The 15,364-nt window shown below is 41.8% G+C and overlaps 1 protein-coding gene across 4 annotated transcripts in view; it reads right to left on the reverse strand.

The window, feature by feature from the left end:
- DNAJC13 (DnaJ heat shock protein family (Hsp40) member C13) overlaps positions 1–15,364 on the reverse strand; it is a 709,325-nt gene that overhangs the window by 558,701 nt on the left and 135,260 nt on the right. For all 4 annotated transcript variants that reach the window (XR_008402530.1, XM_053714290.1, XM_053714292.1 and 1 more), the window contains exon 2: positions 14,088–14,168. Coding sequence is in view for 3 of the 4 variants with exons in the window: in XM_053714290.1 (XP_053570265.1) it covers positions 14,088–14,155 (68 nt within the window). In the remaining variant the exon portion in view is untranslated. The remainder of the gene's footprint in view (positions 1–14,087; positions 14,169–15,364) is intronic.

Here is a 15,364-nt window from a genome sequence, read left to right on the forward strand (position 1 = left end):
CTGTGAATCGGTATGTGAAGGTAAGCATCCTTTAAATCCACTGTGGTCATGTACTGACCCTCTTGGATCATGGGCAAAATTGTTCGAATAGTTTCCATCTTGAACGATGGAACTCTTAGGAATTTGTTTAGGATCTTTAAATCCAAGATTGGCCTGAAAGTTCCCTCTTTCTTGGGAACTACAAACAGATTTGAGTAAAACCCTTGTCCTTGTTCCGACCGCGGAACTGGATGGATCACTCCCATTAATAAAAGATCTTGTACGCAGCGTAGAAACGCTTCCTTCTTTGTTTGGTTTGTTGACAACCTTGACAGATGAAATCTCCCTCTTGGGGGAGAGGATTTGAAGTCCAGAAGGTATCCCTGAGATATGATCTCTAACGCCCAGGGATCCTGAACATCTCTTGCCCAAGCCTGGGCGAAGAGAGAAAGTCTGCCCCCCACTAGATCCGGTCCCGGATCGGGGGCCCTCGATTCATGCTGTCTTAGGGGCAGCAGCAGGTTTCCTGGCCTGCTTGCCCTTGTTCCAGGACTGGTTAGGTTTCCAGCCTTGTCTGTAGCGAGCAACAGCTCTTTCCTGTTTTGGTGCAGAGAAAGTTGATGCTGCTCCTGCTTTGAAATTACGAAAGGAACGAAAATTAGACTGTCTAGCCTTAGCTTTGGCTTTGTCCTGAGGCAGGGCATGGCCTTTACCTCCTGTAATGTCAGCGATAATCTCTTTCAACCCGGGCCCGAATAAGGTCTGCCCTTTGAAAGGTATATTAAGCAATTTAGATTTAGAAGTAACATCAGCTGACCAGGATTTTAGCCACAGTGCTCTGCGTGCCTGAATGGCGAATCCGGAATTCTTAGCCGTAAGTTTAGTTAAATGTACTACGGCATCTGAAATAAATGAGTTAGCTAACTTAAGGGCTTTAAGTTTGTGTGTAATCTCATCTAGTGTAGATGATTCAAGTGTCTCTTCCAGAGACTCAAACCAAAATGCTGCTGCAGCCGTGACAGGCGCAATACATGCAAGAGGTTGCAATATAAAACCTTGTTGAACAAACATTTTCTTAAGGTAACCCTCTAATTTTTTATCCATTGGATCTGAAAAAGCACAGCTATCCTCCACCGGGATAGTGGTACGCTTAGCTAAAGTAGAAACTGCTCCCTCCACCCTAGGGACCGTTTGCCATAAGTCCCGTGTGGTGGCGTCTATTGGAAACATTTTTCTAAATATCGGAGGGGGTGAGAACGGCACACCGGGTCTATCCCACTCCTTAATAACAATTTCAGTAAGTCTCTTAGGTATAGGAAAAACGTCAGTACTCGCCGGTACCGCAAAATATTTATCCAACCTACACATTTTCTCTGGTATTGCAACTGTGTTACAATCATTCAGAGCCGCTAACACCTCCCCTAGTAATACACGGAGGTTTTCCAGCTTAAAATTTTAAATTTGAAATATCTGAATCCAGTTTGTTTGGATCAGAACCATCACCCGCAGAATGAAGCTCTCCGTCCTCATGTTCTGCAAATTGTGACGCAGTGTCTGACATGGCCCTAATATTATCAGCGCACTCTGTTCTCACCCCAGAGTGATCACGCTTACCTCTTAGTTCTGGTAATTTAGCCAAAACTTCAGTCATAACAGTAGCCATATCCTGTAATGTGATTTGTAATGGCTGCCCAGATGTACTCGGCGCTACAATATCACGCACCTCCCGAGCGGGAGATGCAGGTACTGACACGTGAGGCGAGTTAGTCGGCATAACTCTCCCCTCGTTGTTTGGTGAAATATGTTCAATTTGTACAGATTGACTTTTATTTAAAGTAACAAAAATACAGTTAGTACATAAATTTCTATTGGGCTCCACTTTGGCATTAGCACATGTATCTTCCTCTGAATCAGACATGTTTAACACACAAGCAATTAACTAGCAACTTGGAAATGCTTTTTCAAGTAATTTACAATAATATGAAAACGAACTGTGCCTATAAGAAGCACAGAAAAAATTATGACAGTTGAAATAAATAAATTATAGCATCAAATCTTTGTAAGAAATATACAATTTTAGCAAAGGATTGTTCCCATTAGCAAAGGATAACTAACCCTGACAGCAGAAAAAATACACAAATAAACGTTTTTTATCACAGTCAACTACAATCTTCACAGCTCTGCTGTGAATGATTACCTCCCTCAAAACAAGCTTTGAAGATCCCTGAGTTCTGTAGAGATGAACCGGATCATGCAGGAAGAAAATGAACCTCTGACTGAGTTTTTTGATGCGTAGTAAAAGCGCCAAAAATGGCCCCTCCCCCTCACACATAACAGTGAGAGAGATCAGTAAACTGTTTAAATTTAAACAAAACTATTGCCAAGTGGAAAAAACAGTGCCCAAAACATTTTTTCACCCAGTACCTCAGAGAAATAAACGATTTTACATGCCAGCAGAAAACATTTAACCTCAATAAATTAATTGCTATTTAAAAACCTATTGCAAGTCCCTGCAAATTAGGTTAAGTCTATGCATACAGTATAAATCCAGTGAAGTACCATTCCCCAGAATACTGAAGTGTAAAATATACATACATGACAGCCTGATACCAGATACATCTACTGTATTTAAGGCTGAGTTTACATTATAACGGTATGGCAGGATTTTCTCATCAATTCCATGTCAGAAAATATATAAACTGCTACATACCTCTTTGCATATTAATCTGCCCGCTGTCCCCTGATCTGAAGTTTACCTCTCCTCAGATGGCTGAGAAACAGCAATATGATCTTAACTACTCCGGCTAAAATCATAGAAAAAACTCAGGTAGATTCTTCTTCAAATTCTACCAGAGAATGAATAACACACTCCGGTGCTATTATAAAATAACAAACTTTTGATTGAAGGTAATAAACTAATTAAAATCACCACAGTCCTCTCACACATCCTATCTATTCGTTGGGTGCAAGAGAATGACTGGAGGTGACGTAGAGGGGAGGAGCTATGTAGCAGCTCTGCTGGGTGAATCCTCTTGCACTTCCTGTGGGGGAGGAGATAATATCCCAGAAGTAATGATGACCCGTGGACTGACCACACTTAACAGGAGAAAAACACACTTTTCTTTTTATTTTAACATCCCTCAGCAGGGTCCCCGGTTAGAACGTAATAAGTAACAGGCTTCCGTTCACTACAATAGGGGAACCAAGGCTACGATCCGACTTATTACTTACTGTCAGTCGTTCAGCTAGCCTACCATAGGGAACAAGTGTTTGTGCAGACTAACTCAATATGCTTTAAATGTGACTGAAAACATGCAGAGTAAATGGCGTCCTAAAGACCGCCCCTCCTGGGCGGTGACGTAGCGGACAACTCCCAGGCGGCAAGTAAGACTTAGGGAACCGCCGGGAGAACTACATGAACCGCTCTATAGATATAGGGTCCCACACCCCGGACATCTGTAGCAACATGCCAGATCATCATGACCCGGCGGGAGCAATAATAAAAAACAGAAAAGGCGCGAACGGATAAATCGTCCTCAAGTACCGCCCTTCGTGGGCGTATACAGAGACTGATACAGACATCTCCCAGTCGCCATCTTAACCGCCGGGAGATGTACAAAAGTGTACCAAAACGTCCCCATAACACCTTATAACTGCAAATACCCTCCATTATCTAGGGAGAAGTGGCCAGCCACACACAATATCACCCAGTCTGCACTATTAAATATGTAAACACCGTGTAAAATTTTATAAGGGGAACCCTGATTTAAAGACTAGCTTTTACAAGGGGAACCCTAAATAAAAAAGAAACATAGCTGTCTAGTCTCGTTTCCCAGGAAGGAGGATCACATACTGGAATAAGGAGCCCTTCACTCTGAGGGCTGCTATACACCATTAGAGAGGCCAACATCTTCTGAGTCCATTCTTCTTCTATGCCCAGGAAATAAAAATGGCACTTACCTCCAACTGCCGACAGCAAAGGCAGCTCTCAGGCGTGTGAAGTCCTACTGCTCACAGGGACCTGAGAATAAGGAAAAACAGAATTTATGCTTACCTGATAAATTACTTTCTCCAACGGTGTGTCCGGTCCACGGCGTCATCCATTACTTGTGGGAATATTCTCTTCCCTAACAGGAAATGGCAAAGAGCACAGCAAAAAGCTGTCCATATAGTCCCTCCTAGGCTCCGCCCACCCCAGTCATTCGACCGACGGACAGGAGAAAAAAAACAGGAGAAACTATAGGGTGCCGTGGTGACTGTAGTTAAAGAAAGAAATTCATCAAACCTGATTAAAAAACCAGGGCGGGCCGTGGACCGGACACACCGTTGGAGAAAGTAATTTATCAGGTAAGCATAAATTCTGTTTTCTCCAACATTGGTGTGTCCGGTCCACGGCGTCATCCATAACTTGTGGGAACCAATACCAAAGCTTTAGGACACGGATGAAGGGAGGGAGCCAATCAGGTTACCTAAACGGAAGGCACCACGGCTTGCAAAACCTTTCTCCCAAAAATAGCCTCCGAAGAAGCAAAAGTATCAAATTTGTAGAATTTGGCAAAAGTGTGCAGGGAAGACCAAGTCGCTGCCTTACATATCTGATCAACAGAAGCCTCGTTCTTGAAGGCCCATGTGGAAGCCACAGTCCTAGTAGAGTGAGCTGTGATGCGTTCGGGAGGATGCCATCCGGCAGTCTCATAAGCCAATCGGATGATGCTTTTCAGCCAAAAGGAAAGAGAGGTAGCAGTAGCTTTTTGACCTCTCCTCTTGCCAGAATAAACGACAAACAGAGAAGTCGTTTGTCTGAAATCCTTTGTTGCTTCTAAATAGAACTTTAAAGCACAAACTACATCTAAATTGTGTAACAAATGTTCCTTCTTTGAAACTGGATTCGGACACAAAGAAGGCACAACTATTTCCTGGTTAATATTCTTGTTAGAAACAAACTTTGGAAGGAAACCAGGTTTAGTACGCAAAACAACCTTATCTGAATGGAACACCAGATAGGGCGGATTACACTGCAGAGCAGATAACTCAGAAACTCTTCTAGCAGAAGAAATAGCAACCAAAAACAGAACTTTCCAAGATAACATCTTGATATCTATGGAATGTAGAGGTTCAAACGGAACCCCTTGAAGAACTGAAAGAACTAAATTCATACTCCAGGGAGGAGTCAAAGGTCTGTAAACAGGCTTGATCCTGACCAAAGCCTGAACAAAAGCTTGAACATCTGGCACAGCTGCCAGTCGTTTGTGTAACAAGACAGATAAAGCAGAAATCTGTCCCATTAGAGAACTCGCTGATAATCCCTTATCCAAACCTTCTTGGAGAAAGGAAAGGATCCTAGGAATTTTGATCTTACTCCATGAGAATCCCTTGGATTCACACCAACAGATATATATCTGGACCCGTAGCAAGGAACCTTGAAGTTCTGACGAGACGCCATCAGATCCATGTCTGGAATGCCCCATAATTGAGTCAACTGGGCAAATATCTCCGGGTGGAGTTCCCACTCCCCCGGATGGAATGTCTGACGACTCAGATAATCCGCCTCCCAGTTTTCCACTCCTGGGATGTGGATCGCAGATAGGTGGCAGGAGTGATCCTCCGCCCATTTTATGATTTTGGTCACTTCTCTCATCGCCAGGGAACTCCTTGTTCCCCCCTGATGATTGATGTAAGCAACAGTCGCCATGTTGTCTGATTGGAATCTTATGAATCTGGCCTTTGCTAGTTGAGGCCAAGCCCTGAGAGTATTGAATATCGCTCTCAGTTCCAGAATGTTTATCGGGAGAAGAGACTCTTCCCGAGACCATAGACCCTGAGCTTTCAGGGAGTCCCAGACCGCGCCCCAGCCCACTAGACTGGCGTCGGTCGTGACGATGACCCACTCTGGTCTGCGGAAGCCCATTCCCTGGGACAGGTGATCCTGGGTTAGCCACCAACGGAGTGAGTCTCTGGTCTTCTGATCTACTTGAATCACTGGAGACAAGTCTGTATAGTCCCCATTCCACTGTTTCAGCATGCACAGTTGTAATGGTCTTAGATGAATTCGCGCAAAAGGAACTATGTCCATTGCTGCAACCATCAACCCTACTACTTCCATGCACTGAGTTATGGAAGGTCGTGGAACAGAGTGAAGAACTTGACAAGCGTTTAGAAGTTTTGACTTTCTGACATCTGTCAGGAAAATCCTCATTTCTAAAGAATCTATTATTGTCCCCAAGAAAGGAACTCTTGTCGACGGAGACAGGGAACTCTTTTCTATGTTCACCTTCCACCCGTGAGATCTGAGAAAGGCCAGAACGATGTCTGTGTGAGCCTTTGCCTTTGAAAGAGACAACGCTTGTATCAGAATGCCGTCCAAGTAAGGTGCCACTGCAATGCCCCTTCGTCTTACAACCGCTAGAAGGGACCCGAGTACCTTTGTGAAAATCCTTGGAGCAGTGGCTAGCCCGAATGGGAGAGCCACAAACTGGAAATGTTTGTCCAGAAAGGCGAACCTTAGGAACTGATGATGATCTTTGTGGATAGGAATATGTAGATACGCATCCTTTAGATCCACGGTAGTCATAAATTGACCCTCCTGGATTGTAGGTAAAATCGTTCGAATAGTTTCCATTTTGAACAATGGCACTCTGAGAAATTTGTTTAGAATCTTTAAATCCAGAATTGGTCTGAAAGTTCCCTCTTTTTTGGGAACTACAAACAGATTTGAGTAAAACCCCATTCCTTGTTCCACAGTTGGAACTGGGTGTATCACTCCCATTTTTAACAGGTCTTCTACACAATGTAAGAATGCCTGTCTCTTTATTTGGTTTGAAGATAAGTGAGACATGTGGAACCTTCCCCTTGGGGGTAGTTCCTTGAATTCCAGAAGATAACCCTGAGAAACTATTTCTAGTGCCCAGGGATCCTGAACATCTCTTGCCCAAGCCTGAGCGAAGAGAGAGAGTCTGCCCCCTACTAGATCCGGTCCCGGATCGGGGGCTACTCCTTCATGCTGTTTTGGTAGCAGCAGCAGGCTTCTTGGCCTGCTTACCCTTGTTCCAGCCTTGCATCGGTTTCCAAGCTGGTTTGGTTTGCGAAGCATTACCCTCTTGTCTAGAGGCTGCAGAGTTGGAGGCCGGTCCGTTCCTGAAATTGCGAAAGGAACGAAAATTAGACTTATTCTTGGCCTTGAAAGGCCTATCTTGTGGGAGGGCGTGGCCCTTACCCCCAGTGATGTCTGAGATAATCTCTTTCAATTCTGGCCCAAAAAGGGTTTTACCCTTGAAAGGGATATTAAGCAATTTTGTCTTGGAAGATACATCCGCTGACCAAGACTTTAGCCAGAGAGCTCTGCGCGCCACAATTGCAAACCCTGAATTTTTCGCCGCTAATCTAGCTAACTGCAAAGCGGCATCTAAAATAAAGGAATTAGCTAACTTAAGTGCGTGAATTCTGTCCATAACCTCCTCATATGGAGTCTCTCTACTGAGCGACTTTTCTAGTTCCTCGAACCAGAACCACGCTGCTGTAGTGACAGGAATAATGCACGAAATAGGTTGCAGGAGGTAACCTTGCTGTACAAAAATCTTTTTAAGCAAACCCTCCAATTTTTTATCCATAGGATCTTTGAAAGCACAATTATCCTCGATAGGAATAGTAGTGCGCTTAGCTAGTGTAGAAACTGCCCCCTCGACCTTAGGGACTGTCTGCCATAAGTCCTTTCTGGGGTCGACCATAGGAAATAATTTCTTAAATATAGGAGGGGGGACAAAAGGTATGCCGGGCTTCTCCCATTCCTTATTCACTATGTCCGCCACCCGCTTGGGTATAGGAAAAGCGTTGGGGTGCACCGGAACCTCTAGGAACTTGTCCATCTTGCACAATTTTTCTGGAATGACCAGGTTGTCACAATCGTCCAGAGTAGATAGCACCTCCTTAAGCAGTGCGCGGAGATGCTCTAATTTAAATTTAAATGTCACAACATCAGGTTCTGCCTGTCGAGAAATTCTACCTGAATCAGAAATTTCCCCATCTGACAAAACCTCCCTCATGGCCACTTCAGATTGGTGTGAGGTTATGACAGAGCAATTATTATCAGCGCCCTCCTGCTCTACAGTGTTTAAAACAGAGCAATCGCGCTTTCTCTGAAATGCAGGCATTTTGGATAAAATATTTGCTATGGAGTTATCCATTACTGCCGTCAATTGTTGCATAGTAACAAGCATTGGCGCGCTAGAAGTACTAGGGGTCTCCTGCGTGGGCAAAACTGGTGTAGAAACAGAAGGAGATGATGTAGAACTATGTCTACTCCCTTCATCTGATGAATCATCTTGGGAAACTTTACTATCTGTGGCAGTACTGTCCTTACTTTGTTTGGACGCTATGGCACAATTATCACACAATTTTGAAGGGGGAGACACATTGGCTTCCATACATACAGAACATAGTTTATCTGAAGGCACAGACATGTTAAACAGGCTTAAACTTGTCAATAAAGTACAAAAAAAACGTTTTAAAACAAAAACGTTACTGTCTCTTTAAATTTTAAACAGGGCACACTTTTTTACTGAATATGTGAAAAACTATGAAGGAATTGTTCAATTTTAACCAAATTTTCACCACAGTGTCTTAAAGCATTCAAAGCATTGCACCCCAAATTTCAGACCTTTAACCCTTAAAATGACAAAACCGGAGCCGTTTATAGTTTTAACCCCTCTGCAGTCCCAGCTACAGCCTTTGCTGCGACTTTACCAAACCCAGGGGGGTATACGATACCAAATGAAGCCTTCTAGGGACCTTTTCAACTACTTCCAGACCCATACACATGCAGCTGCATGTCCTGCTCTCAAAAGTAACTGCGCAGTAATGGCGCGAAAATGAGGCTCTGCCTACTACATAGAAGGCCCTTCCTGACTGGGAAGGTATCTAAACCAGTGCCTGACGTAAAAAAACGTTCCCCAAAGTTATAAAGTGTGAATTTCAACATCAAGCTGTATAAAATGCCCAAATAAAGCAATCGATCTAGCCCATAAGTGTCTACCAGTTTTATAGCCCATATTAAGCCCTTTATTCTGTTTGAGACTAAGAAAATGGCTTACCGGTCCCCAAGAGGGGGAAATGACAGCCTTCCAGCATTACACAGTCTTGTTAGAAATATGGCTAGTCATACCTTAAGCAGAAAAGTCTGCCAACTGTTCCCCCCAACTGAAGTTATCTCATCTCAACAGTCCTATGTGGAAACAGAAACCGATTTTAGTTACTGCTGCTAAAATCATACTCCTCTCACAAACAGAACTCTTCATCCTTTTCTGTTTCAGAGTAAATAGTACATACCAGCACTATTTTAAAATAACAAACTCTTGATAGTAGAATAAAAAAAAACTACAACTAAACACCACATACTCTTCACCATCTCCATGGAGATGCTGCTTGTTCAGCGGCAAAGAGAATGACTGGGGTGGGCGGAGCCTAGGAGGGACTATATGGACAGCTTTTTGCTGTGCTCTTTGCCATTTCCTGTTGGGGAAGAGAATATTCCCACAAGTTATGGATGACGCCGTGGACCGGACACACCAATGTTGGAGAAAACACCGAGTAAGATTTCTCAGATTTTTCCCCTAAAAGGGCAGCATACAATTTATGTCAGGCGCAGTGAGAATAAAATCCCACAAGTTCCAATTGCTTTGAAGCCACCAAATGCTTCTCTTTTTGTACTGAAGAGATTGATTTGGTTTAGGCTAAACCCCAGAACAAAGTAGCACACTGTGGCACCACTTAATAAACTCTTGATTGAAGAATCTAAACTAACACCTCCCTTTACCTCTCCCTATTACTAACACAGGCAAAGAGAATGACTGGAGGTGGAGGGAAGGGAGGAGCTATATATACAGCTCTGCTGTGGTGCTCTTTGCCACGTCCTGTTAGCAGGAGGATAAATCCCACAAGGATGAAATCCGTGGACTCGTCATATCTTGTAAAAGAAAAGGTGATGGTCTAACCACCAAGTCAGAGAGAGTTGAGTGTTGGGATTTAAATATATCAGTTGTGATATCTGAGAACAATCCCTGCACCATTGGTGCAACATGCAAAGCTGTAGAGGCCTCCTATGAAAACTAGCAAAGGGGATTGCGTCCGATGCAGCAGTCATAAGACCTAAAACTTCCATGCACATAGCCACTGAAGGAAATGATAGAGACTGAAGGTTTAGACGAGCTAAAACTAACTTCATTTGTCTCTTGTCTTTCAGAGAAAGATTCATGGACACTGAATCTATCTGGAAACCTAAAAAGCTGACCCTTGTCTGAGGAATCAAGAAACTCTTTTGTAAATTGATCCTCTAACTATGTTCTTGAAGAAACCACACTAGTTGTTTCGTGTGAGATTCTCCTAAATGAAAAGATTGAGCTAGTACCAAAAGCAAACAACCTAGCCCTCTATGAATCAAATGATAGCAGAGAGCAAAAGAGGGAGAGGCTTAATAGAACAAATTTAGGCGCCAAGAAAGGCACAAATGCCAAAGCTTTAACAACTAAAATGACACGACTCTCGTCACAACAGGAGACAAAAAAACTTGCGCCAAGAAAGTCGCAAGAAATTACATAACTCGCGTCACAGCAGACGCGACTTCGCAGCAAAAGAATTTTGTGACAAAAACGTTGCAATAAAAAGTTACATTCTGCGTCATTGCGAGCCTAAGCCCACTAACTGGAACCCCAGGTAAGCCTAAAAACTCCCAGAAACATAATTTCCATGCTGAAACTGTTAGATTGCAAAGGGAAATACACAGACCTGACTCATGGCAAATATAAACTGCCACGGATACCAGACAGCTAAGGCTACCCCCCCACCCCCCTACAACCTGACCCCTGTTGTTTCTCAGTGGTTTTGGGCTCCTCAGAGCAACCACAATCCCTGGAAGCTTTGGTTTGCTTGTCTTGTGAAAAGCTGGTGTATGACCAGGAAAATCCACCTAGGCTGGCCGGGCCCCTGGAACTCCCAGTCGGCCGCCTAACCCCTGTCAGGCTGTCTGGGCTCCTGAAACTCCCGGTCGGCCACAGGACAGCAGGACACCCGCTAACTTTACCCCTGGTCGCTCCAGCAACCATGTGCCCCAGAGCTCCGCTCTTTTGGGGATTAGTAGCCCCTAGGGAGGACAAGAGGTGGGGGAATTACCAGAGGAGAGCTGCTTTGGGAACCAGAGGTTTTGGACACCCCTACCCCCATAACTTCAACTGGCTGTATCTCCGGTCCCCAATAACGAATCACGCCGATTTTTGGACTGTGACACCCTGGAATTGCAGCCGCTCCCCCGGGATCACCCCAAAACTGTCACCACTGTGTCCTGGGATTCTGTGAGACTATGGTTGCTATGGAGGCGCCGGTCAGTCTGGAGGGGCGGGAATGGCGGGAAAACTGTGGCATTGTCTCCCTGTTTTATCAAGATGTGTGTGTGTATAAAAGATGTGTGTTTGTCCCAATAAAGTCAGTTCTTAGTTCACCTGAATGTTAGTCTGTCTAGTCATTTAGGTGGGCTCCTGCTAGAATCACTTTCCTGGGCTACATAGCAGCCTGTTCCAGGCAAAGGAAGGACCCTCTGGCAGAGTTACCCAGTCGGGGTAGCTGGAGTCTGCCACAGCGTGGGAGACTGAGTACTGGTGCTTTCGGGCATCAGGGGTGGCTACAGGCTGTGGTCACATGCCACCTACAGAGCTGCAGTCGGCAGGGAAGAAGCAGGACCAGTTTGGCGGAGCTACCCAGTCGGGGTAGCCGGGGTATCCGTCACATATACAATACACATTTAAAACTTTATAAGATAAAGTGCCAAACATAGCTGAGAGTGTCTTTAAAAAAAAAAAAAAAAAGATATATACTTACCAGAAGACACCCATCCACATATAGCAGACCGTCAAACCAGTACTGAAACATATCAGCAGAGGTAATGGTAGAGGAGTATAATGTCAATCTGTAAAGGGAGACAGCTGATGAATCCCTGCGACCGATTAAAGAGAGCCTTAGAATAGATTTCCCATAGGTGAAAACATGGCGTCATCAGGCAATACTCCCAACCACATCCCTCAGACAAACACTGTACTTTGAGAGGAACTGGGCTTCAATATGCTTAGAAGTGCCTATCACAGAAGAAAATCAAGCACAACTTACTTCACCACCTCCATGAGAGGCAAAGTTTGTAAAACTAAGGTATGTGTGAGGCAGGAGGTGTATTTATAGGCATTTTGAGGTTTGGGAAACTTTGCTCCCTCCTGGTAGAAATGTATATCCCATACGTCACTAGCTCATGGACTCTTGCCAATTACATGAAAGACATTTTCTCCCATTTCAATTGTTCCCAATTATCCATTTTACCTGCTGGAGTGTATTACATTTTTGGGCCTTTGAAATAGCCGATTTAGTTTGTGGTTTGAGCCTATACTGAAAGTTTTGATACTGGAGTCTCAGCTATTGAATAGCCTAAGTAAACACAGCCAGCAGATGAAATGACACTCCCAGTGGGGTGCAGGATAGTTAAGTAATAAAATGGTAATTTTCCATTGTTCTCTCTATGTATTGAGCTTTAGTTTTCCAGACAAATATAAGATAAGAAAGCAAGTGTGTGTACTAGAGCTGTAACAAATAATCGATTATGTAAATATTTGTCAACGAATCTCATAATCGATTAGTTGGTTTGCAATTAGTTGGTCTGTGCACAGCACCAACTGCTTCACTCCAATAGGCTCCTGCACATGGTAATGTGTTTTATGGTTATCTCCTTAGCCTAAAGGACGTCTGCAGACGTTTACTTTTCACTTTTTCAGAACAGTAGTAGTTTACAACTACTTTTGGCTTATTTGCAACCCAGAAATAAAATAGGAATCATCATCTGGATTGTTTATAATAAATCAGGTGATTTGGGGCTATGTGTTGCATGATATAGTGCAGAATTTGTTATTTACACCTAGCCCTAGATTGATGGGATTTGTTATTTGAATTTATGTGCACTATTATCTGTTTTGCTATTGCTGATTATATGTACTGTATAGATAAATGAGTAAGGCTTTGTCCTGTTATTGAAATATAGTCCTTAACGCTTTTGACTGTTTTCTTGTTTTTTTTTATATTTTTAATTAATTGTAATATGTACCAAATTCAACCTTTATAAGTATATATGTTATTTTAAGTATGTACTAGATATTTTTTCCCTAACCTTTATAGCTGGTTATTTACCACTGCATATAGATATTCAAGATATTTTTATATTAAAATGAAGTCAAGGCTTACTTTATTTGAAGGCCCCTTGCCAAGGTGGAAAACACTTAGCATTGATGAAGAGCTAACAAAGATAAGTTTATATTTATAATAACACTCAGTATGTGGATTTTAATTTTAAATATAGGATTTTTTTTTTTATTTAATATTCTTTTTATTTATAACAATGTCAACAATATTGACAGAACATTACATTGACAATTTTGTTACAGTTATAGTCTAAATCATTGTTCGTTAATACACTTTGTCTATAGTATCTAAATTTTTTACAGAAATATATGCATTTCACACGTTGACATAATACGATGCAAAAAGGGAGAATTACTACAACTTAAGTCCAATATGAAGGCCCATTATTAATCGAAAAAAATAATCAGGGGATTAATCGATTATGAAAATAATTGTTGGTTGCAGCCTTAGTGTGTACACAAAGTGATAACATAATGAGATCTGATATTACCTGAAGCTCAACCCATTGTAATAGGCTGTGGTTTAAAAGCACAAAACCAGATACTTCATATACACAAACCTGAAAATGCTATTTCTCATACATGTTATACTCTGCAGCTGGTATAACAAATCATTGAAAATACATTAATATAAAAACAATTTTACAGTGTACTGTCCCTTTATTAATATATATATATAAAATCAATATAAAAAAATAATAGTTTATTGTCTATCAAAACAACAGTTGAAAAATCAATGCAGGAATAAAACGTCTCATCAATGAACATATAAAAATATGTGACCGGTCACTATAAATTAATCCTAATAATATGTAACAAAAACACAAACAATTCTAGCAACCTCTTGAAAGAACAAGCAAACAAACCAAAAAAAAAAAAAAAACTTACTTTCCCCTCCAGGAATGCTTTGTTGTGTAGAAACAGGCCAGATCCTTATTCTCTCTAATTATATTCATTTTGCATTGAGACCTGAAATTAAATAAAAATACATTTGCATTGCTATAGTTTTATTATTGACAAATTTGCAATGCTAAACACAAAACTTTAATAAAAGGAATAAAGTATGTGGTTGGTGAACAATGAGTGCTGTGCTAGCATCAGTTAAATATTTAGGTTCTGTGCTGCCCTAGCAAGCAGAAATCTGTAGCTTCCCTCATTATTTCAGCTCCACAATTTTTTTAGCATATTTGTATATATATTTATATATTCACACACACATATATACAGGTAGCCCTCAGTTTACGCCAGGGTTAGGTTCCAGGAGGAATAGTTGTAAATTGAAACCGTTGTAAATTGAAACCCAGTTTATAATGTAAGTCAATGGGAAGTGAGGGAGTTAGGTTCCAGGCCCCTCTCAAAATTGACATAAGTAACACCTAATACATTATTTTTAAAGGTTTGAAATGAAGACATTAAATGCTAAACAGCATTATAAACCTAATAATAGCGCTGTGGAATCTGTTGGCGCTCTACAAATACATGATAATAATAATAATAATAATAATAATAAAGATTGTATCATCATCATCATCAAACTAAGTTTAATTTACAAAAACATTTGCTAAAAGCAACTAATTAAATAATCACACAACAGACTGCATCATCATCAAACTAAGTTTAATAAACAAAATAATTTGCTAACAGCACCTAATTAAATAATTACACAACAGACTGCATCATCATCAAACTAAGTTTAATTAACAAAAACGTTGTTTTACTTGCATTTTTCTGCAATCAGTTCTCTGCATTGTTAGCATGTTAGATAATATTGGGTCTGCACCTATTCTATGCATTTCAATCTGCAGTGATTAATAGGCAGTTAGGCACCCTCATCTCAAGCTGCTGGACAGGAAGATAATAGGGAAGTGGCTGCTCGATAGCTAATGTCTGTTCTGTGTACACAGATCAATTTCAGACCTGTTAAGTTGCATAACTTTGCTGCAAAACAAGCGGACAGCTCCACCTACTGGCTTTTTTTAATTAGTGCATTCATTGCTTTCCAAAGCTTTTCAATAGCAGTCACATGACTGAAAAAAAAGGTTGTTATTCTGATACGGCGCAAATTGAACTGGCGTAAACCGAGGGCCACCTGTACATACACACACACACACACACACACAGTATCTCACAAAAGTGAGTACACCCCTCACATTTTTATAAATATT

This window comes from Bombina bombina, chromosome 5, assembly GCF_027579735.1.
Source record: "Bombina bombina isolate aBomBom1 chromosome 5, aBomBom1.pri, whole genome shotgun sequence".
Taxonomy (NCBI): Eukaryota; Metazoa; Chordata; class Amphibia; order Anura; family Bombinatoridae; genus Bombina; species Bombina bombina.